General features: G+C 37.1%; 2 protein-coding genes across 2 annotated transcripts; one reads left to right on the top strand and one right to left on the bottom strand.

The window, feature by feature from the left end:
• The first annotated feature begins 95 nt into the window (after window positions 1-95).
• On the top strand, window positions 96-10,447 carry LOC114349719 (ras GTPase-activating-like protein IQGAP1). Its single transcript, XM_028300191.1, has 14 exons — window positions 96-354; window positions 742-995; window positions 1,083-1,160; window positions 1,242-1,386; window positions 1,832-2,911; window positions 3,006-3,841; window positions 3,924-4,783; window positions 4,871-5,096; window positions 5,323-5,487; window positions 5,566-5,745; window positions 6,285-6,425; window positions 6,846-6,996; window positions 7,119-7,512; window positions 7,603-10,447. Exons 1-14 carry the CDS (start codon window positions 297-299, stop codon window positions 7,958-7,960), a joined length of 4,926 nt encoding a protein of 1,641 aa, XP_028155992.1. The 5' UTR covers window positions 96-296; the 3' UTR covers window positions 7,961-10,447.
• nkd (NKD inhibitor of WNT signaling pathway naked cuticle) lies at window positions 10,200-18,206 on the bottom strand. The gene is made up of 5 exons (XM_028300192.1): window positions 17,864-18,206; window positions 13,904-14,121; window positions 13,040-13,150; window positions 12,495-12,949; window positions 10,200-12,300 (listed from the first exon to the last, which is right to left on the bottom strand). Exons 1-5 carry the CDS (start codon window positions 17,973-17,975, stop codon window positions 11,934-11,936), a joined length of 1,263 nt encoding a protein of 420 aa, XP_028155993.1. The 5' UTR covers window positions 17,976-18,206; the 3' UTR covers window positions 10,200-11,933.
• Window positions 18,207-26,182: the final 7,976 nt, after the last annotated feature.

The raw sequence follows: 26,182 nt of genomic DNA, 5'->3' as shown, positions 1-26,182 counted from the left end.
AAAAAAGGTTTTACCCGAAATCTGTCTTCAAAGGTACTGAATTCCTAGTTGGACCGCTCTTAACTGTATACTAAATCTGTGAAAAAAAAAAACAAAATCCAAAATGACATTTCTGAATTCTGAATAACCGACAAATGTTTTGAAAATGTGTAAAACCTGCGTGTAAAACAAATGTGTTTGCAATGAATTAAATAATGTTTTATTGGTTTACTGCGCAAATAAAGTTCTGACGAAACATTCAGTTGAATTAAATTATGCTACTCGTGGAATTCCCAAAATCCTAGTAAGCATACAAAATGTTTCCTATCATGGAGGAAGGTGCAGAAGATAAACACATAGGAAAAATAGACGACTGTAAGTACCCTATAAGTTTTACGTATCTGTTTAATTTAAAACAGTAGTGGGAGCATAATTAGGAATGTATATAACATCAGGGTTGTTATTATCTTATTACATTATTTAAATGAGGAAGGAAACTAGTGGATGATGATTAACACCACAAGAACAATTTACAATCAGATAGCAAGTAAATTATGAATAATTTTACCTTCTAAATATTATTAGAATTATATTGCAATTGCAGTCCCTTATTATAAATAGTTACAAATTAGTATTAAGATTGCAAATCACTTGTATCAAATTCTAACCATTTTAGCCTTCTAACACGGAAATTTAAAAAACTGCCAAAAATATGAACTAAAAATACATTGAACTCATGTGTTCTCACAATGTTATTTCTAGGCGATACAGATATTCGCAAGACTGGACAAGAAATGGACATTATTAGACAAAGAACTATTGCATATGAGTATCTTTGTCGTCTTGAAGAAGCCAAGACATGGATTGAAGCGTGCATTAAAGAAAAACTACCCCATCCCACAGAGTTTGAGGAAAGTCTGCGAAATGGAGTGTACTTGGCAAAACTTGGTCACTTCATATCTCCAGACTTATTACCTTTGAACAAAATATATGATATCGATCAACGGCGTTACAAAGTATGTGTTTTAGAATATTATTATTTTCAAATAGTCTTTTGCACTTGTCTTCAAAATTCTAATTTACTTAACACAATTTAATTTTAGGTCATGGGACTTCAGTTTAAACACACTGATAATATTAATAAGTTTCTGCAAGTTTTAAAAAAGACTGAGCTACCTGTGGTAAGTTAAACTAATAATAAAAACAAAGGAAACTGCATGTTCAATTTGTTCGTTTAATTTATATGTTTTATGTATTTTCAGACCTTTCAACCAGAAACAACAGACATTTATGACAAAAAGAATATGCCCAGAGTAATTTATTGCATTCATGCACTCAGTTCTCATTTGTTTAAAATTGGTAAAGCTCCACTTATTCATGATGTTTTTGGCAAAGCAACATTTACAGGTAAATCTGAAATTCTTTATTCTTCATCTATAGATAGCATGTCTTTCTGTAATGTGTTAGAACACACAACACTCCTTGCCATAGAAATAGAAATGAAGTATAGAAACACCTCATGGATGTGGTCATTCATTGTAGTAAGATCTCATGTTTAAGTTATCCACATGCATAAATGTGATTGTTATTGTATCAAAACATTATGTTAGATCTTGATAGGTTGGCAGTAATAATCGAGACCCAGTATAGGTCCTTGTAGTAGGTATACCTAAGATAAATTAGTGGGAAAGAGTAGTTGTTCAATTTGTCCTCAAGCATGTTGAAGTATGGTCATAGGAGAACAACTGTCATGTCAGCAATTGAAATAATGTTGAAAGTTTTATAATACCTCTTATTTACGATTATTGCCGAAATCATCAAAATATTTATTTTTCCAATTCATATTTTTCAGATGAAGAACTAGATTCAGTTTCTAAAGATTTGCAAAGGTGTGAACATCCATTGCCTATGTTTCAAAAGATTGGAGGGATTTTATCAAAAAATAATTCAGATGACTCTAGTGCCTTACATGATGCTGTTCTTGAACTGAATAAATTGGTTGACTCAGAAAAGCCTATAACTTCGGCTATTCTAAATCCTCAATTAAAACTTAGTTATGTACAAAACAGACTCATAAATGAGTACAAAAAAGTTTTGAGAGCAGCAAAGCTAGAGAAAGTAAAAGCTGCACATAATCGTTCTTTAAACGACAGTTACATTCCTGACGAATATGACGAATTACTCACTCAAGTTGAAATTCAGGGCCATATTACATCTGTTAATTATAAATTCTTATGGAAATCATTATGTACTGCAACACAAAACAATGACTTTAACGCCATACACAAAACTTTCAATGAAGATTGGGTTAAAATAAAAGAATACAACTCCAAAAACTTAGATTTCTATTGTGATGTAGTGAGGGAAATCATAGAGTGCAACAAAGATATTGACGTCGAGAGTGTTACCAATTGGCATAAAATATTCCAAAACATTATAAGTGAGGGAAACCAGAAATCATTAGAACATGTGGACCACAAAAACGCGATAGCCTACGTGAATAAAGCATTGGATGAAGGGGACCCAGAGAAGTTGTATAAGGCTTTGAGAAACCCTCATTTGGAGTTGAATATGAAGGTGGATAGGTATGCGATACCTCTTTTGTTTGAGGAGATGAGGTTGGAGAAGTGTGAATTGGAGAAGAATTTAAATGAGAGTGAGATAGCTGCTTCGGTGTCCTACCTGACAGCTATAGCAGCTGTATCACAGGCGGTAGATAGGGGGGACGAGGCTGCAGTTTGGAACACCCTGATGTCAAAGCAGGTGCACCTAGAAGGCTTGCGGCCTCACTGCAGACGGCGGTATCTCTCGGCGCTGGTGACGGCCTTGCAAGTCAAGGTCAGGGAGCAATGTGCGTGCCCTCTGCTTACCTTGGAAGATATCCGTGACACCATTGACATGGTTAACATGAAAGACGACGATAATGAAGAATGTAAGTTTTTTTCGTTTTCATCCAATATTTTGTTAATTACTGCTTATCTTTTTTTTCTAAATGTACCTTTTTCTCAATTGTTTTTCTTTTTCAGTGGTTAAAATAATCGACGATATTAACAAAGCTGTGATGGACGAAAACAGCAATATGTTAATGAATTTACTGAAAAATCCAACCTTGAAGTTGACTGCTCCACTACACAAGGAGGAGCACCATCTGTATCTACGCATGTTAAAAAAGAAACTACTTCATAAAGAATCCGAAAACTTATGGTTGGATGATATTGTTAACACTATCAATGATGTCAATGCTGAATCCTTGAAAGTAAAGGAACTCACAGATGCTCTTGTTCACTTGAATTTGGCAGTAATTAAAAATGACATTAATGAATTTTGGGATGCTCTTCTTTGCCCTTTGCTATCTAGTCCAGGTGCCGTTGAAAGTAGTTGTAAGGACATTTACTTTCAAATGTTTTCAAAGGCTCTAAAAAAGAGGGGACATTATATTTGCCCATGGATTGTATGTCATACAAATGCTGGCAACACAGTATACATAGATGTAGAGTCTTATACATACTGTTGGTCTACTCCCAAGGACTTCGTACCTTACGCCCGATATTTGACTAGAAAAGATGTTCATGTTATCATAGACAAGACCAATAAAAATCATGTAAACAAATACAAACAGATTGTTCTAGAAAAGTCGATTGTAAAGATTCAAGCATACTGTAGAGGGTATATTTACCGTAAGCAGTTAAGTGCGAGACTGCAGTTCCTTGAGGAAAATGTCGATTATGTTATAAAAATCCAAGCATGGTGGAGGAGAATAATTATGCAAAGAAAATATGGCACACTTATTAAAATGAAAGCGATCGAAGCTAAACTGAACCGAGAGCGAAAACAAAATCCTTGGGTTTGGTATAAAGTTCAGGTACATACTGTGATTCATTTTTGAAAACTACCCTCAATATTGGTAATCTATTGTCAATATTCATGTTTTTTTTATGTTTCAGGAGCATAAAATAATCAAAATACAGGCGCTATGGCGTGGAAAACGCGCTCGCGACGCATTCACCTCCCTATTTCATTCTGCAAACCCACCCCTAAAAGCTGTAAAGAAGTTTATTCCGATGCTCGATTTCTCTACCGAAGACTACGACAGAGAAATAGAATTGCAGTCCCTGAAGTCAGAAGTGGTGCAGTCAATGAGAAAGAATCAAGAGTTGTCAAAACAAATAGACGACATGGACTTGAAAATAGGTCTTTTGGTACAAAACCGCATAGCTTTACAAGAAGTAGCCGCGCATGGCTTGAAATTGAACAATTTAGTCAAACACAATTCAATGACGAAGCTTGTATTCCAAAATCGAGACGGGAAAGGCTCTCTAATGACAGTTTCTACAGCTGTTAAAGGATTAAAATCTTTGACTAAAGAAAGCAAAAGACTTTTAGATGGATACCAACATCTCTTTTACGAGTTACAAACCAATCCCACTTATTTGTCTAAACTTCTTTTTTGTATACCCCAAAATAAGACTAACAATTTTGTTCAAAATGTAGTGTTGAGTCTTTATAACTTCGGTGCGTATGCTAGAGATGAATATTTGTTATTGAAGTTGTTCAGATTCACATTAGAAGAAGAGATCAGTTGTAAAGTAGTAATGCCTTTTGATATTATTGCGTCAACGCCGTTAGTATTGAAAATGGCCGTGAATTTGTCGCGGCAGTTGTCTGGGTTGAATAGTCTCAAAACTATATTGGGACCACTGATTGAGAAAGTTATAAATGACAAGGACTTGAATATTGAGACTGGACCTGTAGAGATTTACAAGGCTTGGAGAAACGAGACTGAGATGAAAACGGGACAAATATCGTGAGTAAATATTCCTTCAAGTTTCTTCCACTATTATTGGTCTATTTTCTTAAAGTTCTATAACTAATTTGTACCATTTGTTCTTAGATCCTTACCATACACTGTCACACAAGAAGAAGCCCTAAAGTATCCTGAAGTTCGAACCAGGCTGGAGGCAGCCTTGAGTCAACTTAAGACGATAGTCACAATATTTTTGGAAAGGATCACGAAGTCAACGGAACTCTTACCGTTTTGCATCACGTACATGGCTCGTGTGTTACACAGGGCACTTTCATCAAAGTTTCCTCACACTCCGGAGAAGGATGTTTTAAAGGTAAGCAAGCATAAAATTGATTGATATTGATAAGGAAATAAAATTCTTTCAGGCCTCTATTCTTGATCACCTTTTAGAAAAAAGCCTGTGATTGCTCTAAATATTTAAATGCATCCACCTATGTTGAATTTTGAGATGAATTTGAAATGTGCAGTTGACTGTTTTGAAGACTGAGCGAAAATTAATTATCTTGAAAATTTTTAAAATTCTAACGTCTTAATTCTAGGTTATTGGCAACTTGGTATATTACCAGTTCCTCAACGCCGCGATAGTAGCTCCAGATGCATTCCATATTGTCAATTTGCCTAATGGAGCTGGACTTACGACGGATCAACGGAAAAACCTAGCGTCCGTCGCCAAAATTTTACATTTTTCTTCAGCGAAAAAAGGCGTAAGTTGACAGATACCTAATAGTGTTTATCTAAAACAGATTAAGGTTCAGAATTGTGAATTTTTTTATTGTTTTTAGTTTGGAGAAGAGTCTCGTCACCTCCAGTGCTTGAATCCGTTCATAGTGGAATGCCACGAAAAGATGAAGGATTTGTTCAGACGTTGCTGTCGTGGGCCTACTCTTGAAGAGTACTTTGCTGTTGACGAGTATACGGAGGCCACGCTGCTACACCATCCTCATATTTATATCACAGTTCAGGTAAATTACAAGTAAAGATTACATAATAATTTATGTTGATGATTGTCTCATTATGATGTAACCTACTTAAAAGTATACAAGGTGCATAACAAAAAAGTAGCAATTTTTGCAATGTGTGTTATATTAAAATCGTGTCTTTTTTATTGCGTCATACTGGAATTTTTCAAGTAGACAAGAACAAACGACGACCGGTAAAGGTAAGCAATGTAACTGCTATCTTTTGCAACAAAAATGTAAGTACGTAGCCTGCACATTTTTTTCTTTGAGAAGCCGAAATGTGTTTTTTTCTACATTTTCCCATGGTAATCTTATTGACTTCAATATCTGATAATCACATAGTTCCAGGACTGTTTTTATTTTTTGCCCACCCTGTATTTATTTATTTGATCACCAACAAGGTTACATTGTAGGTTCACAAAAATAACTTACACAAACGACACTTGTTAATGCTAACTTAATTAAAGGTGAAAACAACATGCATTAGAGACTAAAGAATGTATGCATGTATTAAGTTTACATTACAATAAACATTTTTACAGGAAATTGTCGATACACACGCATTACTAGTGGAATACCAAGATATCATAGCGCCAGACTCTCGGGACCGCCTAAACGAGCTACTAGATGACTTGGGTGACGTGCCCTCAGTCGCGGAACTCGCATCTCGGGACGTCGATTCGGTAAGTATTCAGCTTTAGTCATTGCATGATTTAGGGCCATTCTGTGGGTACATTCTTTGCGATCTCCTGGAGAGTTTACCGTACATTTTCAGGGGTTCTGTACAAGTTTTAAAAAGTTTTTCAAACAAATCTTACATGTATCTTTTGTCTCTCGTCTTTCACATGCTTTTTTTCTTAGAAATTAGTTTTCTTGATTTTTAAATAGAACCTTATGCCCTCAAGTATAAGGCGCATAATCATCATCATCATCATCATCATTTCAGCCATAGGACGTCCGTCCACTGCTGAACATAGGCATCCCCCAATGCTTTCCATGTTGATCGATTGGTAGCGGCCTGCGTCTAATACTAATACAAAACTCGAAATAATTCAAGTATGTGATTGATTGAATACGAGCGTTCAAATATTATTTTTCAACAGATAGGAGAGACTACAGAAGAGAACGCAAGACTAGATGTGTGTCTTGCGCTCGTGAACAAATTCCAGGCTCCAGCTGATGACTTGACGGACTTGAACAAGCTGTTCATAAAGACTAAAGAACTGTGTGTGGCCATTATTCCCTTCTTGAATGGTAAGACTTGTATTATTATTTGCATTCTAATACACGAATATCACACAAATTACTGCCAAGTTTTGACTGTGTAGCCATTTTGATACCTAGTATTGTTCTCATGAAAAAATCGTATATTTTAGGTGAGCATCTTCTAGAAGCACTCTGTATTGGAACGACAAAAGAACAGCAAGAGCAATACGCTAAAAAGATACAGCGGCGCATATATTCAGGGCAGGCCAAGCCAGACGACGTTATGACGTTGCGCGAACACATAGCCAAACTCCGTCGTAACCTGCAAATGCTGGAAGACGAAGGCTACGTCACTCGCGAAGATGGATACCAAGCCCTGGTGACGTCAATCGCTCTAGACTTGTGTAATAAAGGCAAATACAGGCAGGCGCAAAGAAGAGCCTTGGCAACGCTCACCAGAACCAAGCAGAGTTTACAGGAAAAAACTAAGTATTATGAGGAGAAGTGCAAGTCTTACGACCAGTACATCAAGTCTTGCTTGGCCAACCTTCATACTGGAAAAAGGTATGTGTAATTCTTTTAACATATTGACTTCATTGATCATAATGTTTTTAATCTTTTGAATGAGCTAAACGGTTCCTTTTTTTGTTGCAGAAGTGTTCACGCCTGCTTGAGAAGATCAGGTAAGGATGCACAAAAGTTGAAATCGAAACTAACTGCTAGGTATTCCGGTGCTAAGTTATTGGAAAGAGGTGTCCTGCTAGAAATAGATGGTCTCTCTCCTCAACAATTTAAAAATGTGCAATTTGATATCACACCGACTGATCACAATGGCGTTTTTACTATTAAAGCTAAGTTTATGGGAGTTGAAATGGAATCTATCGAAATAGATATCCAGGATTTGCTGCAGAAGCAGTATGAAGGATGCGCTATAATGGACATGTTTGGCAAAGCTAAAATTAACGTTAACTTGCTTATATTTTTACTGAACAGTAAATTTTACGGTAAATAAGCATTTTTTAATCATGTTTATTCATATTTTTTAATTCTTTTTTTTTATTGCACCTCGATAAAGAGTACCTTAAATGATATTGTGATAATTATTTTAAATTGGCTGTTACATTTTACCTTTTTACGTCGCCTATCTATTATGTTTTAATTTTAATTAAGTTTTACTTTATTACTTAGTCTTCATATTGGAAGTTAAAATACTAGTGTACACGCGGGTACATGGAAAATTAAATAATAATAAAGTGAAAGCTAGCTTCGGTTTTGTAGAGCACCGCTTTTGTCATTCACGCTTAGTTTTCGGCACCAAACTATTCGGAAAATCGAACCGCTGGTACAAGTTCTTGCAACTCACGAAGACGAGTGTGCTTTACTTGTGTGTATACCTACGTGTACATGCACATAACGATAGTGTAATGTCTGTCAAAACTTTTGAAAAACGAACAGTGAGCTTAGTGTGAGCCGTGGTGTGAGTTTACATCAAAAGTCGTCACTATTGAGCGCGTCAAAAATGACATTAAATACATGATGGCTTGTAGCGGAATCTTTCAAGAACTAAAATTTTCTTATTTTTAACACGCTCTAGTGAGGACGTTTGAAGTAAACTCACACTAAACCCTCAGTAGCGGAGCCACCCAACATATAAAGCTCACTCGCCTTCATGAATTGTAACAACTATAGTGCATGCAACATAAAATTATCAATATTCGCACCAATTTTGAAACATTTATAAAAATTAAGGCCCTAAAATGAAATTATTTTGATGTTAAAACTTTGATTGATGAGAGTACAAATAATTATTGCGTCTTTTTCGTTTTGTCACTTGCGGTTGAAAAGAAACGTAACGTAGTAGATTCATTATTTTCGATATCGTCTTGGACTAGTGGTAAACCCTTTTTTAAGTTAACGTTTCTTTAACTTTAGAGTAAATTAACAAATAATAATCTAATGAAGTCCTTTAACAATCTAGTAATAATATCTTTTTTAATCTGAAATACTCGTTAAGCGGTAATGAATTTACAAAATGTAATTTAAGTTGTATTTATTTTAAGTATTTTAAACAATATTTTGTAAGTGTATCAATGCATTTGAAGTTTACTACATCATCATACAATGAGTGACATGAATTATCTCTGTTACCGATCCATCACATACAACTGTACCTATATTAAAATTCTATACCAAAAATTCTAAATTGTGTAGTATTATCTAAGTACCAAAAACTTATTTATTATTATTTTATTGCAATAATGCCCATTGTGTATAGTTTGTAAGATTTATAATTTTTAATTATTATGATATCGACTCTTGAATGAATTTAATAATTTGTTTGTTTATTAATATCCTAAATGTAAACAAAAGTTGTTTAATGTTAACTGTGCGATATTTTTAATAGTTCTATGACATGATATCAAAAACGGTTTTTTGAAATAACGTTATTTATAACTGAAGTCTAAATTGAGTCATAAGCTCGGATACTAAAAATAAATTATCCTAAAAGCACAAAAGACTAAAAAAGAACTTCCTCAGGATAGGAGTCGTAAGTCGTCGTATTATAATTTAACTGAAAATTAAATATGAACAAATATAAAGGTTCAATGTTAGGTTTTAATGAATTTTTAAGATTATTTTGATAAAATCTCATGAAATACGCCCTTTCACAATATAACTGTGAGTATTGTTTTGTCTAAGTAAATACTAACAAACTAACAATAGATTTAAAGTATGAAATAAGGTGAACTTAATTTCTAAGATTTTGATAATGTTTATGTAGTTACAAAAAATAAAGGAGGCTACATCTGACAAACAAACTTTTCTAATTTTTATTTTTTCAAATTAGTCCTACCTACCTTCTTTTAAATAAATGACAAAATACTAAAGCGGTTTTAGGAAGTAGAAAGAACCTCGCGCGGTTTATGGTCAAAAATCTTGGGAAGCTGTTTTGATGTAAGAAAAAAAAACAACCTATTCCTATTGGTTCTATTCTCGAGTTCTAACACGATGGGACGATTTTCGCTGTTTCGAAATTATCTTCTATTTCAGGAGCATCGCTCCCTGAAAGTTAAAATTACATATTCTCTACTATTTCATGGTTTTGAACGATTCATTAAGTTTGAGCACCATTTATTTTAATTAATGGAACAGGTTGGGTAAAATTAAAGATGTTGTTTGTAAATTAATCTCAAGACTATATTTGACAATAAATATTTTTGACAAGATCGAGCACTTTGTACACTTTATACAGTAGTTACACCTTACATTTAAAACTGAACATTTCTTTGAGTGAAATTGTTTTAATTATAAATTATCACAAAAGGACCTAGTTAGTCTAGTTACATTATAATTCAGCTGTCAATAAATTAACACATAGAAAGTAAAGAGGTAGATAATAACATACTAGAGATTCATTCACTACTCACTATTAATAATAACGAATACTGGTATTGGTAATGCAACATAGAAATGAGAGGAATTTGGAGAAACGGGCATTTGAGGCAAATAAAATATGCCACAAGTTAAGTTCTAAAAAATTAAGTACCAAAACGGTAATATGAACAACTAAATGTTACAGGCATAACAGTATTATAAACTATCACCTTGCGACCGCTTAACACTTATGTCTATAAATCAGTCTATCAACTCGAAAATGAGTTACATAAAGGTACATCTACTGAGCATTCACGTAACTACCAGTATACATAATATCCAACTAAATAAGCCTGTATTATTAATACATTATCCATCCATGTTAATATTACATTGACATATTTGTGGTACTTACATACATTATTTAATATTTTTAATATTCTTTCAATGATAAAAATTGAACAACATTCTTTTGTTTAATACTTATGTTTTAATATCAAGTCTATTCCAAATAAAAACCAATGTAATGAACTATGAAGTGTACCTAATACAAGGATAATGATGTTGGCCAATTAACTTCAATACGTTACAAAGAAGCAACTACAACTACAGCCAACGCTTTCATTTTCTTTGCATGGGCGGTAAATATGCCGATGTCACATTTAAAATTAATATAGGCCCATTTACTTTAAATTAAATTTTCACACCGAACGCTGACACGCCACTCAAGGTTATTTTTGTGTCGTAGCATGTTTTAAATCAATAACATCCTATATTTATTGTCAAATTGACCATAATGAGATATAAGTCGTATAGGAGTCATACATTTGAGTGACGCTCGAAATGTAATCGTGCTTTTGAGGCATTCGTACAAATTTTGAAATAACAAAACCCTAATCTCTGTTTTACAAAATTAACAATGCTCAGAAATGAAATTTCGATCCTTCCTTCTGACATATTAAGGGTTATTATAATTTTATTATGTACTATCAACTTGATTTTCATTCAACTTAACATTTGAAAAAAATAGTTTCGATTAAAACGTACGGAACCCTCTTTACACAAAAAACGCGCGTTTGATCGGTTTTCCATTTTAAATTAAGGCACTGAATTTTTACGAGTATAAGATCTACCATACCATGAGATTTATTATTTTCTCATGAGGTCATGCCAATATAAATTAATTATTTTATTTAACACCATAACATTACCCTTGGTTTTGTCACGCCTCGCGGTATTGTGTGTCAATTAATGCATAATGCCAATACATAATAGGCCCAAGAATAAAAAAGTAACTTGAATCCTTATACATTATTATTCAGTACCGTATCACTAAATCTTGTTAAGTAATACATATCATTATTATGAATTGATTCTAACCTAATAAAACACTACACTTGTCTTCTTTAAATACTGATTAATGTAATGACTTTAACGACGTCTTATAATTACTTAATATTAACGAGAATATGGTCACACTTTGACCGTAGTAATAATTTAATTTCATTCAGTACAGCTTTTGGTAACTCAATAATTTAAATACGATAGTGTACCGCGCGATTAAAATGTAGATGGACAAAGTCGTCGCCGACAATGCCCATACCTAAGTTCTATAAGAATATTATTTGTAGCACTCTGGGTTGCTGGGTTGTGGCTTGGGCAGGCAGGTCGTGGGATCGTGACCGCGAGTGGTGGTGGGCAGCGCGAGGCGTGCGCGGCGCCGGCGCATGTTTTTGATGGTAGCCGGTATGAGCGTGACGCGCCGAAGAGCATATCACCGCATGTAAATACCGATCGTACCGGCACAAGTTAGAATCACCACCACTCGCCAAATCCAGATACCCGTGTCCAGGATTGTCAGCCTTGGTTTTTTGAAATGCATTCGTCGGCTTTTCACTCACAGTAAACGATCTATTTCGGAGCTTCTGGTATTTATTGGTGATGTCTTCTTCGTTGGCTACAGGATCACTGGGCTTTCTGAAATTAATTAAAAAGAACGAGTTAGAAAATGGCATAATGTGTTTTGCTGCAAAATCGCAACTTTTAATTAGGTGACATTATTTTAGTTTACGCAATGAACTATTTAGTTTTTACTGATAATTAAAGATAAAAACAAAAAATATAAAATAAATGATTTCAAAAAAAGTTAAAAGTTTATAATAGTTATTTACCTAGAAGCTTGAAAGCTCAGGTGATTTTTTTCCATGTTTGCCTGAATAATCTCCAGTAGCTCGCGTCTTTGTAAGCTGCCTGATCGTTTTTTTGTATGTTTTCGGTCCCTGTGATCTCTTCGATGATGGCGATGGGGCCGTGAGTTCTGGGGGGGAGGTCGCTGCGGTCTTCTGTCACCCGAGCACGACGATTTGGACGATGCGTCATCATCTTGCGATAGTCTTTCTCGTTGTTCCTCGTCGCTGTGGTCCGCGCATTCCGGCGGCGCCGCGGGCGTGCCGGCGGGCTCTCGCCGCCGCCGGCGCCGGCCTTCTCGCCTTTCACGATGGCTCCGTGAGTTCCCGTCTTCCGGTACGACCGTTAGTCGCACTTGTATGGTTTTCGAACCATAATGTGGGACCGTGACCGACTTCCCTATCGACTCGTATATCGTTGAAACGATACCCGCAATGTCCTGCAACCGAGAATGCTTTTGTTAGTTTATCGCGTCTAATTTATTGCGATTGTAAATGAGGCAGACAATAAAATCGGCTGACTAACATACATCTTTTGTCATTCGACCGTGCCCGTCGAGGTCGTAAAGCGTAAATGAGAACTGAAGAGGCTGTTGTTTTGAAGGTTCAGGATGCTGCAGCTCTACATCACATGTCAGCTCCTGAAATAGAAAAGATATTATCGTAAAGTTTATGACTTGCTTATAAGTGTTATTGATGTTCAGATAGAATTTGTTTATTTATTTAAATGTATGTGAATTTCGTGTAATCGCATTAGTGTGTTGTATAGTATACGAGTGGTAGAGATAACCTGCGTCCCGCCAGGCCGAGGCGGCGCGGCGGCGGCCTGGCGCGCGTGTACTGTAGGCTAGCGCCCAGCGGCGGCCTTATCTTGTGCATAAAAGGAAACTAGCCGCGCCTTTACGATCAATGAGATACGTGAGCCAAAGGCGAGCCGCCCGCTCTCGCACTGCGACGCGACACAAATAGATGATTCATCTCGTTATTCAATGAATTACAAATTACTACGGCGACGTACACATCGCTTTATTTTTGTTATCAAACAATGACATCGGCCGCGATAAAGCGATATCTGTAATCTTTAATAATACCCTATTACTCTTCTATTTTACTTATGCCGCGGCAGTCGTTGAACTTCAGTCTAATTATAACATCGACGGACATTCTAGGTGGATACTTGAAATAAATCCAGGATTTGAGTACTTGTTGTTGCTATTAAGACAAGATCTTATGTCACGTTTTTGGAGTTATCGCTGACATCTCGACTTTCTATCGCTCATTCATGGGTTCATGAGTTAAGTAGTACGGTTGGAATGTTTTTGAGAAGACTATGTCCGTTATTTTGTCTTCAAGCGCTGTTAGGTTGTGTAGTCACTAGTCAATTGTTAGCTCACCTCAAACCGTAGTCTAGGCTTGTCGTCATTGTGGTCCGGGGTTGGCGGCGAAGGGGGCTTGTAGGGGGGCTCGTGAGTCCTGACGGGGCGCGGGGGCGGCGTGGAAGGCGCCAGCAGCGCCCGGGCCTCGCTCGGCAGCAGGTCTGGAGGCGCCGAGCACTGCGACGCAGCCCGACCAACCAGCTCCTCCGTATCAGTCCGCTCGCTCTCCGTGCCAACTGAAATAAAAGAAATTTATGAAGACATCTCTAACAAGGCCAGTAATATTTCATTGTGGACTATCCCAAGTGTGACCTTCCCTCTAACATCAAATAATATTCGAGATAAATTCAACAATAGGATAGATACGTAGGTGTGTGATGTCGCCGCGTCCGCGATTGGAAAACCCAAAACTTTGTTTTGTCCGCCAACATTTTAGTATCATCCATTGACCTTCCTTCCTACATAATTTATTCATGTAGATATAGGATATGTCCAAACTTTTATATGTCATAAAGAAACTTACCTACCTAGGTAAAGTTTGTTAAAATAGGTTAATGGTGAGTTATTTGGTTCAAAGCAGCTCGCTGTTGAAAAAAAATATTCGGAAGGTGGCCTCAATGGCCTAGTGATGTCAGCGGTAATGACATGATACCCTTGCATTGCAAAATGGACTTCCTCGCCTCAAGCATAAGGCGCAGTCATTTTTAACGTTAAGACAGCCTACTGTGCCGGAGAACAGTATCGAACATATACCATAAAATTGAGTTTGATCAGCTTCCCAGAAGTTCCTCAGTAAAAAAATATACTGGGTAGGTACTCCAGCGCTGGTCATTGTAATCGCGGCAAAGAATTCCACTATACAAATAAGTACAATGGCAAGTAAAATACGACGAAATTATCCTAACAAGTCGTCGGCAAAGTCAAAAAGATCGACGGATCAGTGTGAGACCGACTCGGCCGGGCCGGGGGCGGCGCGTACTCTATTTCCTGGAAGGCCCCGGCGGTCGGCCCGCAAGATACGCGGCCCGCTACGCCACATCTGCCGCTAATGTTATTTTTCTCAAAAGGTACCGATTCTTTTATCTGACATCTTTAGATTTGCTGAGGTTTTAGGGCTCGCAAGCTGGAGGCGTCTTGCATCATTCTTACTTTTATAACATTTTGATAATACCAAACCAGTTTAGTGTTTATTTTTTAGGAAAATTAAGCCTTGGAAGGTCATTCTCGTAACACATTCCATGTTTTATTACTTCTTCATAATAAGTAGGTACCAGTGAATTTCTGGACTTTGAAATTTGCAGCTTTATCATAGACGAGGACATTTCAACATTGCTGAATTTCTACTACCAACCACGTTTATAAACATATTTTAATCAACATGATAAGGTTAACGACTGTTCCGTTAAACTAATCATTTCATTAATCAGCTACCGAAAGAATAATGAATCGGAACAGTGATTGTTATTTTGTTTAATTGGAAAAATCATTAATCAATCACTGGTAGCTGATAATTATTTCAAACGTAGATCGATTGAAACTTAGGTGTTAGTTAGCTGAATCAGATGTAATATTAAATGTGACTGCAATGTAATTCAGCGCGTAAACTCGAAATAATATGGCATTTAAGCTAATCAATGCAGCATTTGACACTACAAAAGCTCGTATTAAAACCACGGGTCCGTCTGTAGGTAGTATGGCTGTAGGAATGTAACACGATACCCTTGATAAACTAAATCAAAGCGAAGGAATGTGGCGAGCACGCGGCGCGGGACTGCGTTGCGTCGCGCGTCGACTAGGCCCACGGCCCGTGGGCCACGGGCCACGATACTTGGATCGGTCGGCGATCCTTTCATCTGTTAGCTGATCGACGATTTACAAATGTTGTTTACTTCGGTAAGTATTTAACATAATCTACTCTGATTACTCTTGGAACTTGGAACTAGTTATCAAAATCCAAAGAAGTCTAAATGATTCACGCAATGTAAACATCAAAGGACGCGGCGCTAACATTGAAATGTTTTGATTAGGTATTGTTTAACGTGTAAACTTTATCAGATGGAGCAATATAGATTGGGTTTGTTTACTATCAGACGGCGACTCACAGTCATAGCTTGGCACTCATAGTACACAATACAATTTTTATTGCAATAATACAGAGCGAATATTACTTGTGTAAAATGCACTAACTTCTGTCTGGATCCAATTATAATTTTCAAACCGCAAATCAAAGCGTTGTGAAACTTAGCGCACACTAAACATGACGGTGCCAAAGTAACGTGTGACGTAGTGCGTAATGAAACACTTCTGAAAGTGTACATTCAGTTGGCGTAGCAGACTGTTAGGTACCGAGCCACGAGAGCTTAAAACCAGGGGCGGGAACTTCTTTGATCTCAAATAAAAGGTATCATTGTCTCCGCTTCGGCGACGTGCTTTCAACTTTTCGCTTTGAAGTTAATCAAATGAGCGGCGCGACTCGGTTTACATCCAAAGCTTTATTAACAAACTTCGCCTCGCAGGTTTGACGTGTGTACGGGAATATTAAAATGAATGATGCTGTAGATATCGTCTTCTAATATAAGTATTCTGCTTTCGTATTTCGTAACTAAATAGAAAGAGATCAAAGCGACCTCTTTCCACTTTGATGTAGGATTAGTCGTTGAGAGCGGAAGTTTCAAATTTTTATTTTCAACATCTAACTAAATAAACGCTTCGGTGGCTGTTAGAATCAGCATTTTATTTGTTCTTAAGTTCGGTCATGATTAACTACAAAATAAGAAAGTTACGGTTAATTTGTCCGATAATAGGCTAGTATCCTATCAGTATAATTCCAGAGATTAATGTTAGGTTTCTACCCATTTCAGTAGGCAGGTAGGTAATCCCCATTATTGTTTACACAAAAACTTACTAATACCCTCTTTTAAGCTTGGGGGCAAAAATTAATGACTTGCTGACAGCTGTGCTATTTTATGCCCAGTTGGTTGACATTATTGTCTTATCATCCAATCACTTCTTCAAATTCTGATCAACTTTGATGGTACATATTTGATGATATGTCGCTATCGCTTAGATCAGATATTAGCAATCTATATTCAACCCATATTGTCTTTTTAATTAGCTTAGCTCATGTTAGTTTGTAGAATCCATTAAATTACCGGATTTTGTACGTCATGTGTTTGTTAGTTACAAAACATCGAAATGAAAACTAGTTTTTACTCATTTCTGTCGGCATTTCATTAAGAGCGAACTGAACTGTACGTGAGTAATTTTCGACTGGTTGTCTCGGATTAACCACCCGCTGTGATTTTTTATCATCATTTTATTTTTCAATTCATTCTTGCGGCGCGGACGGCGGCGTCTTTGATCTGTAAATGCGCGACTGAGATAAAAAAAGTATAGGTATTAAGTAATAGGGTTTAAAGTACCTAGATAATTGCTTTTATCTTTTGTGTTGGTTCTTTTAGAGATTCGTGTTTACTATAATAACTACCTGACAAAATCCCACTTGTTTGTGAAGAATTTTAACGAATACCTATACCAACATAGCAATATTAACGTCCATTTTATAAAGGTTTAAGTTTAAGTAAGTAGGTAACTTGAGTCAGGTCTTATTTCGCCAGCGAATTGTGTAGGTGAGGCTTTTAATTCATCAATGTTTCAGTAATATCGAGCATCAACAATAATTAACATTACCTTCTACGAGCTACAATGAAATCTGCTGAATTTCTGTGATCGAAATTCATATTTGGTTCAAGATTTACAGAGAAGAGTTTGAAACGAAGAAGATTAAAACTCAATAAAGTTCCTGCAGCAGCAGAATGCAATACAAAACACTCTTGTGTTCAATCAATTGAAAACCAAGTGGAAGGTAGATTATTTTCAAGTTATGTGATTACGATGGTCGTTGCAAAACAGCTGACTGAACATTGGTGTGAAGACCACATTGCTCAACAACAGAGGTAGTTGAAAGTAAGTACGTACTGCTAAATTTCTTGTATCCATTTCTAAACTTGTTGCGCCACCACTTGACAAAGTGGTGCGCCATGGGGGCGTCCGCGGGTGCCGGAGCTCTCAACGTTTCGTAGCACGTCATGCGCTGCGCTCACGCACGCATCCCGCACACTTCAAAAGGACCGCTGTTTGCCACTACAAAATCGGTATCCACTGTCACTGAATTGATCCACACGCTGAACACAAGCGAAGTTTTTCGCGTCACAGTTAATACACTCGTGACCCACTTGTCCGCGTGAACAACAAACAAGTTTAGATAGCGAGACGACCGCTCCGCGCGCGTGTTGTCGAGTGACTGAGTGACTGATGGATGAAGCGAGCAGGGAAGGGGAGGGCCGTAGTAGCGCGGTGCGTGCTCGGGCCGGGCGCCCGCCGAAGGTACGCCGGCTGTTGCTTGCTGCTAGCGTGAACAAAACAGCTTAACTACGATCAAAACTTTTGCTGACTACCGATTCTCTGGGTTTCCGCACGCAATACAATGATCGATAAAATATTTTCAGTGGTTACTACAGTTTGCAGTGCGATAAAATTACGGGAATACGCATAGAACTTTGTTTTTAAGCTTAGGGAAAACAAATTATCTGCATATGGCAGTATGTATTTGTTTTCTCCTTGATCCGATGATCTTTTTATGTTAGGACTATCAGATTGCAGACACTCGGTGATCCCAGTTGGCATTGGTTCGCATGTCCCAGTAATCAAAAGGTGTGAAAAGGGACGGGTCTTCAAGTTTACCCCTGACCGGGACTATTAATCTTCCCGTTTTGGATCAACCGGCAATCTCCTTTTAACAATAATATTTTTGTTGAAAATGTATCAGTTCCATACCCACCTATATGTAATGCTGCTAACTGCAAAAGTGCAAGACACCTTAAGATCTTGACGGATAATTTTGTTAGTGAAAAAAGATCGTCAACATAACAAGGGTTGACGTGATAGACATAATATTATTTTATAAATAAAAGGAGAAACTGACTGACTGACTGACAGATCAACGCACAGCCTAAATGGCTAAACGTAGGCACTTGAAATTTGGAAGGGACGTAGTTTAGGTACCGTAGAGGTGCACTAAGAAAGGAATTTCCGGAATTCCCACGGGAACGGGAATTAGCGGGAAAAACGGGATTCACGCGTACGAAGTCGCGGGCGGCCGCTAGTATTATTATAATCGGCTCGCTTCACAATTAATTAAAACTGAAGGGATTTTAATTATAAATCGATATTGTTCATAATAACTGCAAACAGCAACTACCCAGTCCTCCTACCTATTTTGTTTGCCCAGCAAACTCAAAATCGAAAGTATTCAATGTAATCAAATCAATTTTCTAACTAACCATTTGAAAGTTCATAATAGGTTGCCATGAAAGAGAGCTCTACATTGTTTCATAATATTATTATAGGTACGGCTGTCTACTAGTGCCTGCAGATAATGTAGTTAGTGTGTTTACAACACACTATACATTATCTTGATGAAAAAGAAAATGTCTCAATCAACATTCCTTTTCTTCGAATAATTTCGATTTAAGCTCAAAGCAGAAAGCTCTAGGTGTTTCGGAATATATTTGCCACATCAATTCCTGTTTAGTTAAGATCTACGAGCTTGACCGTTAGTGAAACCTCACTAATAAGATCGGGTAGTCCCTGGAGAAAGGTAAAAGTTAGGGTAGGTACTTATTAGTAATCGTGGATTCGTTGGGTAGGGTAAAAAATAGGATAAAATAACCAATAGTCAGATTTATAAGTTAAAAGCTGACATTTAACTTGTATTTTGTGTCTTTTCATCAATTCAGTTAAGTTTTTAAGTATTGATCAAGTAATTAATGTTTATTGTATAATTTCAGATGTTGAAAACGAAGCCCGTCAGTACCTAGTAGTGGGACCTGAAGATAAGGAGTTCAAAAGATGTTTTGATATGTCTCCCAGTTCAGAACTGCATCCCACTGGATACGGATATCGAGTAGTACCAATTTATCAATATCATCGGTAATCTGCAGAGAAGAGACTACTAAGTGAGTACTAAATTAATTTTTAAAGCTAAAGTTTACTTAGGAAGGAAAGTACTAGAAAATATAAAGCAGCAGGGCTTGAGAGAAAGGTGCACGCCGCACGCGCATCCGCTACTTGGCAGCCTCCGCCCGGTCGACGACCTTGTGGCGGCGATTACAAAAAAGATTGTGGTAGGTAACTTCTACCTAGTCAGAGAAAAGCCATCTGTAATCCGAAATCTGAGGAGCATCTTTGTCTACGATTATACGTCGTCGGTTACTCAATCTAGATTGGATAGGTCCTTGGAACATTCATTTGTTTATGTTCAAAGAGAAGTTACGTTTGCGTAATCACGTTATCCCCAAATTGATCCAATTACGTGGGTACTTCTGTAATAGGATTCAGCCTTGTTTGAAGTTATGCCCGCATTACTTACCTAATAGGCTATCTCTACATTATAATATTATGTGGTAGCTCTACATAGCCTGCAGTTTATGTACCGCAAGTAAAAATTATTGTCATTCATAAATGTCTTCAAATGAGCTTCAAATTCTAAATCCGCTTCCATTTGGCTCTACCTTATTTGTAATATTTAAATTGGTCAAAAGTTCTATTTTCGTTTCACGGGAAACTAATAAGCATTCGGGCTATAAAATACACTCTGACACAAATCAAGTTGTCAATCTATAGAGCCTTTGTGTCCGATTCTAGGAAGGTGACGTTTCTTATTTTGGGCTCAATTTTAGCATGCCTTCCCTGCTTCAGCTTAGAGCTATGCCAAGCGTGCGGGCGTCTCTCTGCGCCGTAGGGCCGCGGTGCACGATTCAAATTAGAATTTTACGGCCTCTTCGTGTTAGGTTTATCGTTGATGAGTTATCTGCGACCGAGATGGGGTCGTATTCCAAAACTGACTTACAACAAACACAGTTTTATGCCCGTAATAAAGAAATCTTCAGGAAGACGATGGATTACTTACTTAGTCACTTGGTTTACTTTTTTGAAAATAGACTTTAATATAGACCTCAGATACAAAAGTTCGACTTCCAGAATTTGGTAGTCCCAATTCTTTGAATTGTTTTTTTATGGTGTTTATATAATTTTAGATAGGGTCCCAATAAAATGGCCATGTTTAATGAGCACGATATGGCATACGGGTCTCTTCGTGGGTGGGCGTATTCCACGAAATAGTTGATGGCCACTTCGACGGCATTATATTGGCTCTTAAGTGTGTCAATCGATTTTTTGAAATTGCCAACAGAATATTGTAATGTACCTACAATAGAATAATGTACCGCCAACATGAGGTGATTCTGATGCGGTACAAGTGTTAGATGCTAACGGACCACCCTCATCGATACTGACACATGTTATTTTGTTCTTATCATCGTCCACCTTTAATCCGGTTGTCTTAAATTGACAGGGCTTGGATTTTAAGTCCCGTTGGACCATGGGTACTCACTAAACTTGATCAGTTACCAAATCTTTTATGCGTGAGTGCAAGAACATTTAACATTTCAATAATTTTATGAGAAAATGTTAAATGTGTGAGATTTGATCCTACTCTCGTACCTACAGAAGCGAAAGATGTTTTCGCGTTTTTGTCGGATTGTTTACCATTATTTACGACTGAATTTTTGGCATGTGCATTTACATAGACATAATTTACTGTAGAGGGTACTTAGGTACAATAAAAAGATGATCGTAAGAAGTGACCTGGAATGTTGATAGTGGCGTTATTTCTGCTATTCAGTTGTCTGGCACATCGCCAGTTGCGGTCGTTCGGTTCTCTCGCGTGGGCATTGCCCACTCCTATTTATTTCCATCAAACGTTCAACTTTGAATCGGAAAAGTCATTTCGAGTGGGCACTACCCGCTAATGCAATGTTGCAGCTCTACGTGATGTTTGAAATATCAAAATTAAAACGGTTTAAACTTTTCAATTGCAATTTCAAGTTGCAAATCGCAATACTTACATTGCAATTCGTGATACATTGGGATCTACGCTACCAATAATATTGTAGTGTAGATCAACTGTTAATTATAAATTACGCACACAGATCTTAATTATGATTTTAGGAATTATTCTACAATTTATTAGATATCCATCAGTTGTGCAGAATTTAATACATCAAAAGTACTTGAGCATTCGCAGCAATATATAGTCTCGCGGAAGTTTTAGTCGGCTGAAATAAAACTTTTTACAGTCACTATAATCGAACATAAATGTGCGTTCGTCCAAGAAGTTGCGGCCATCGAGACCCTAGCGCGGTACTTCAAAGCTATAATAACGTACGATTACGTAGGTACCTCCTCCACTCACAAAGCTCGCGGCGCGAAGACTTTTTTTTATTTAGGTACATTTATATCAGAACCTGTTCTCTCCCATGTCGGACGCTCTCAAAAGTGGTTCCGACTTAATAGCCATGAAGTGTGATTATTAGTATTATATAACGCTCTACAAAATTCAGATTTAATAATGGCTTTGGGAGAGATTTACTTTTCTATCTTCTCGTAAGAGTAATTTGGTGCCGGCGAGGAAAATGTGTCGATTATAATTTATAATAAACACGCACTGGTGTCCTACAAAAACACCAACACAAACGTTGTTTTCGATGGAAAAGACGCCAATCTCCATTAATTTTTATGTTTTGAGGCTTTATATTACAGACTCTACATTGCCGTAACAAAGTAGTGGTTCCTTTCAATACGATACGGTAATGTGTTTTGAAAACTTTCCGTTATATGTTTTGTAGGTTCTTTGTTTTCATTGTAATTATGATAATAATATATTACTGTAACAACTAAGTATTACAAACATACCTACTGCATACGTTGGTCTAGTCTCTACACGCAACAAACGACAATAATAATAAAAATGGTAAATATTAAATTAACGAATTGTAAATTTAAAATTTTAAAAATATTAATAATATCATTTTTCAAATCAACAAAGCGTGAAGTTGTTGAGAAAAAAGATATGTAATCAACAATTAGCTGCCGATTAACGGTCGAATAAACATCAGTACGCGCAACAGAGGGTTGATAAAAGAGCCCGCTTTCCCACAGGGATGCAAAGCGACGCCGGCGACTATCAAAGGGATTTAAATGATATCAATAGCTTTGTGCTACTGGGGCCCTTTGTCGGCTCTTGAGCGGCAACATCACAGGCGACAAACTGTCGACGGCGATCCATTACCGGCTCAAAGCGGACATCAAAAGGGCCGCATCCTATTGCATCACGTGCCATTACAAATTGCAATATTGCGTTTGGAAAAAATGCAGTTTATGCTGAGCTTTATAGCAGACGTCGGCTGCTATGCAGTTGTCATCGAAACGAATGGGGCTGTAACGGTTTAATTCGAGATTCTATAGTCAGAAAAAATCCACGCACATCTTTAAAGCACCGACTCTATAAGTAAATTCACACTTATTTATCCAAATGAATGAAGTTTATTTACCGAACAATCGATAAGTTTAATAAATCAATAGATAAAGTGTAATAATTACCCACTAATTACTCTAAGTAGTAATTTATAATATTTGGCTTTTAGCCCGAATAGATGTATCTTATCTAAAAATGCTTGTTATCAGTCCATTGACTGCTAGCTGGGCTTATGTATGTAATGTTACACAACAATAACATCTCTTAAACTCTACCATCAAATAAAGCTGAAGTTGTCAACCTAATACGGATACATTTAATTTTATCATTATAACCATAAAACGAGGAAACGTACTCCGGTCTACATGTAGAGAGATAAGACGCGAAGCTGTTAAAAAGTATAAAAAACAAGGGGCGTGGGCTCTTCTGCCCGCGGCGGCGCGGGCGCAGCGATACCATCTCGGGCGTTTGATGTCGCCGCTGCCGGCGGGACCGCTTCGCCACATTGTCTCGTGCGTGGCGTGGCTGCTACACGTATGAATAAGATTGGATTTATCGAGTCGATAGCCCGCGAAGCTTTATCATTACGTTGGCAGCCTCCACGATTATAGTCTACTAGCTTTCCGCCCGCGGCTTCGCCCGCGTGGAATTTTGTCTGTCACAGAAAAACTTTATCGCGCGCGTCCCTGTTTCAAAAACCGGGATAAAAACTATCCTATGTTCTTTCCCGGGACTCAAACTATCTCTATGCCAAATTTCATCAAAATCGGTTGCGAGGTTTAAGCGGGAAAGCGTAACAGACAGACAGACAGACAGAGTTACTTTCGCATTTATAATATTAGTTGGGATTGGCAAAAGTGAAAACATTTTGTAAAAAGAGTCTCTACCTTTAAATCTAATCGCACGAGTCAAAGTTTTTGAACCTTTTCCATTTCATCATTAGGTCTAGGTATTGTAAACTTAAATAACCTACTCCAAAAATCTCAAATTAGTAGTCAAATTAAATTTAATTATATTTTTTAACTGGTAGAATAAAAATACGCCTATATTCCATGACCGATTATGTCGACTTACTTATCAATTAACGTTAAAGTCAGCCAATTCCGGTTACTGTAAAATGTAAGTACTGTAGAGACGTAAAGTGGCGTCGTTGTCGGCGTTTTAATTTAATGTGCACTTTAATTTGGCGTAATACGGAGTGATAGTATCTGGCCCGATGCACCCGCGTCGGTCGCTCCGGTCGGCACCGCAAGCCGCAATCCGCATCCAGGGTTGAACGAACTTCTGAAATTTCATATTTTTCTTCGCTGAAGATGTGCCACGAATAGTTTACTGCTATATTTTTCATTCTTTAGTTACAGTTATGTGAATAAAACAACAGAAATGGTAAATATTCCTTCACTAGTAAACGGTGTTGAAAGTACTGTTACTAGTGAAAAAATCAGACCCTATTTTCATTTTCATTAGTTTTCCTGAATTAATGATGTTTACGCTCAGTCAATAAAATTTGTCCATGAATTGAAACATAACTTTGTGCACGAGATTTTAATGGCATATAAACAGTTAGCTAGGGGTCTAACAAACAAGCTTAATATTTCCGTATTATTTAAAATCACGTTCACTCGAAGAACAGACCTGCCTATCTAACAATCTATCACAAGTTTTTATTGTTACCACAGACTCATCAATATGTTTAATCATCACATCACAAATATCGTACAAAAAACAAAAACCAATTATAATTTTTAATAAAATTAGGTATTTAATTCGAATAACAATTAAAAAGACATCAACGAGATACAAGAATTGTAGAGCGTTCGAGCGTAAAGTTTGACCGCAAATTATTATTTATTTCGTTTTGTGAATAACAAAAAAGTGCTCGTACTGTAAAACTTGTATTTTGTTTTAATAAATTATTTAGGAACATGCACGCAAGGGGCTCGCATATTTACAAGCTTTTATATGAGCTCCACCTGTCCCGGTGTCTGTTTGTTGGTGATCAACAATTCATCATATACATACATACATGTTATATGACGAAATTGACCCATATTTAGGAGTTTTACTGAGCCAAATCACATTTAAGTTGGCTGACAAACTGGAAAAATTACTAGAAAAGACAATTTAAGATATTTTTTCCATTTCTTTTTATCAGACCTTGAGGCGGCTTGTTTACCTTGTTCCAAACTTGGCTATTATGTGTCGCATTTCTGTATCCGGCGGCAGCCGCTTTTTAAACACAAAGTGCGTCGTTGAGCGTTTTTTGCCGTAATTGTTTTGCACGAGTCGCCAGGTGCGGTTGCGATTGCAACTGCAGGGGTTTTCAAGTTTCGCCGCGGACCGGACACTCGGCATCCCTGCGCACGGCTTGGCATCAAATTAATTACCTCTATATTTTATCTCTTTGTCGGGTGCCGCGGCTAAAGTCGCCAACCGCATATTTGCGCGAGCTTGAACGTTAGTTTCGAGTTAGCGGGACCATTTTCCTAATTTATAAACCGCATTGCGCGACGGTATGATTTATTTGACTGCAATGCGCTTTTAATACTGTGTATTGCAGTGTCACTTGCTCGCAAACATGCTGTTACATTCGATATCGAAACTAACATACATAATACACGATTGATAAATGTGTAGGACGTAGATAAACCCAACTTCCATTTGTAATTTTTTAAAGTACACATTCCGAACTTTCAGATTTTTTGCATCAACATTTTTGCTGACGCTTTGTACAGATAGAGAGGTAAATAAATATGTATTTACATCTCTATCTGTCTGTCTTTGTCATGAAACTCGATTTATGTTATTAATATAAATAAACATTTAAAAAATAGAGTAGATAAGTAGCAAGTACAGCGGTTCAGCCAAATTAACTTTACACAAAGTAACTGCCTACTCATTATTATTCTGACATTGAGTTT

This window comes from Ostrinia furnacalis, unplaced genomic scaffold, assembly GCF_004193835.3.
Source record: "Ostrinia furnacalis isolate ACB-3 unplaced genomic scaffold, ASM419383v2 OfSCF0710, whole genome shotgun sequence".
In the NCBI taxonomy this organism is placed as follows: Eukaryota; Metazoa; Arthropoda; class Insecta; order Lepidoptera; family Crambidae; genus Ostrinia; species Ostrinia furnacalis.
The sequence above is the reverse complement of the archived record's forward strand: the minus strand, read 5'-3'. Positions and strand labels throughout refer to the sequence as shown.

What these genes read in the sequence shown, in the direction of transcription:
- LOC114349719 (XM_028300191.1), top strand. Translation starts at nt 297, where the DNA reads ATGTTTCCTATCATGGAGGAAGGTGCAGAAGATAAACACATAGGAAAA. An exon ending in CATAGGAAAAATAGACGACT is followed by an intron (nt 355 to 741) that starts GTAAGTACCCTA and finishes TGTTATTTCTAG; the next exon opens with GCGATACAGATATTCGCAAG. An exon ending in GGGTTTGGTATAAAGTTCAG is followed by an intron (nt 3,842 to 3,923) that starts GTACATACTGTG and finishes TTTATGTTTCAG; the next exon opens with GAGCATAAAATAATCAAAAT.
- nkd (XM_028300192.1), bottom strand. Translation starts at nt 17,975, where the DNA reads ATGACGTGCTACGAAACGTTGAGAGCTCCGGCACCCGCGGACGCCCCC. An exon ending in AGCCTAGACTACGGTTTGAG is followed by an intron (nt 13,151 to 13,903) that starts GTGAGCTAACAA and finishes TTTCTATTTCAG; the next exon opens with GAGCTGACATGTGATGTAGA. An exon ending in ACGGTCGAATGACAAAAGAT is followed by an intron (nt 12,950 to 13,039) that starts GTATGTTAGTCA and finishes TCTCGGTTGCAG; the next exon opens with GACATTGCGGGTATCGTTTC.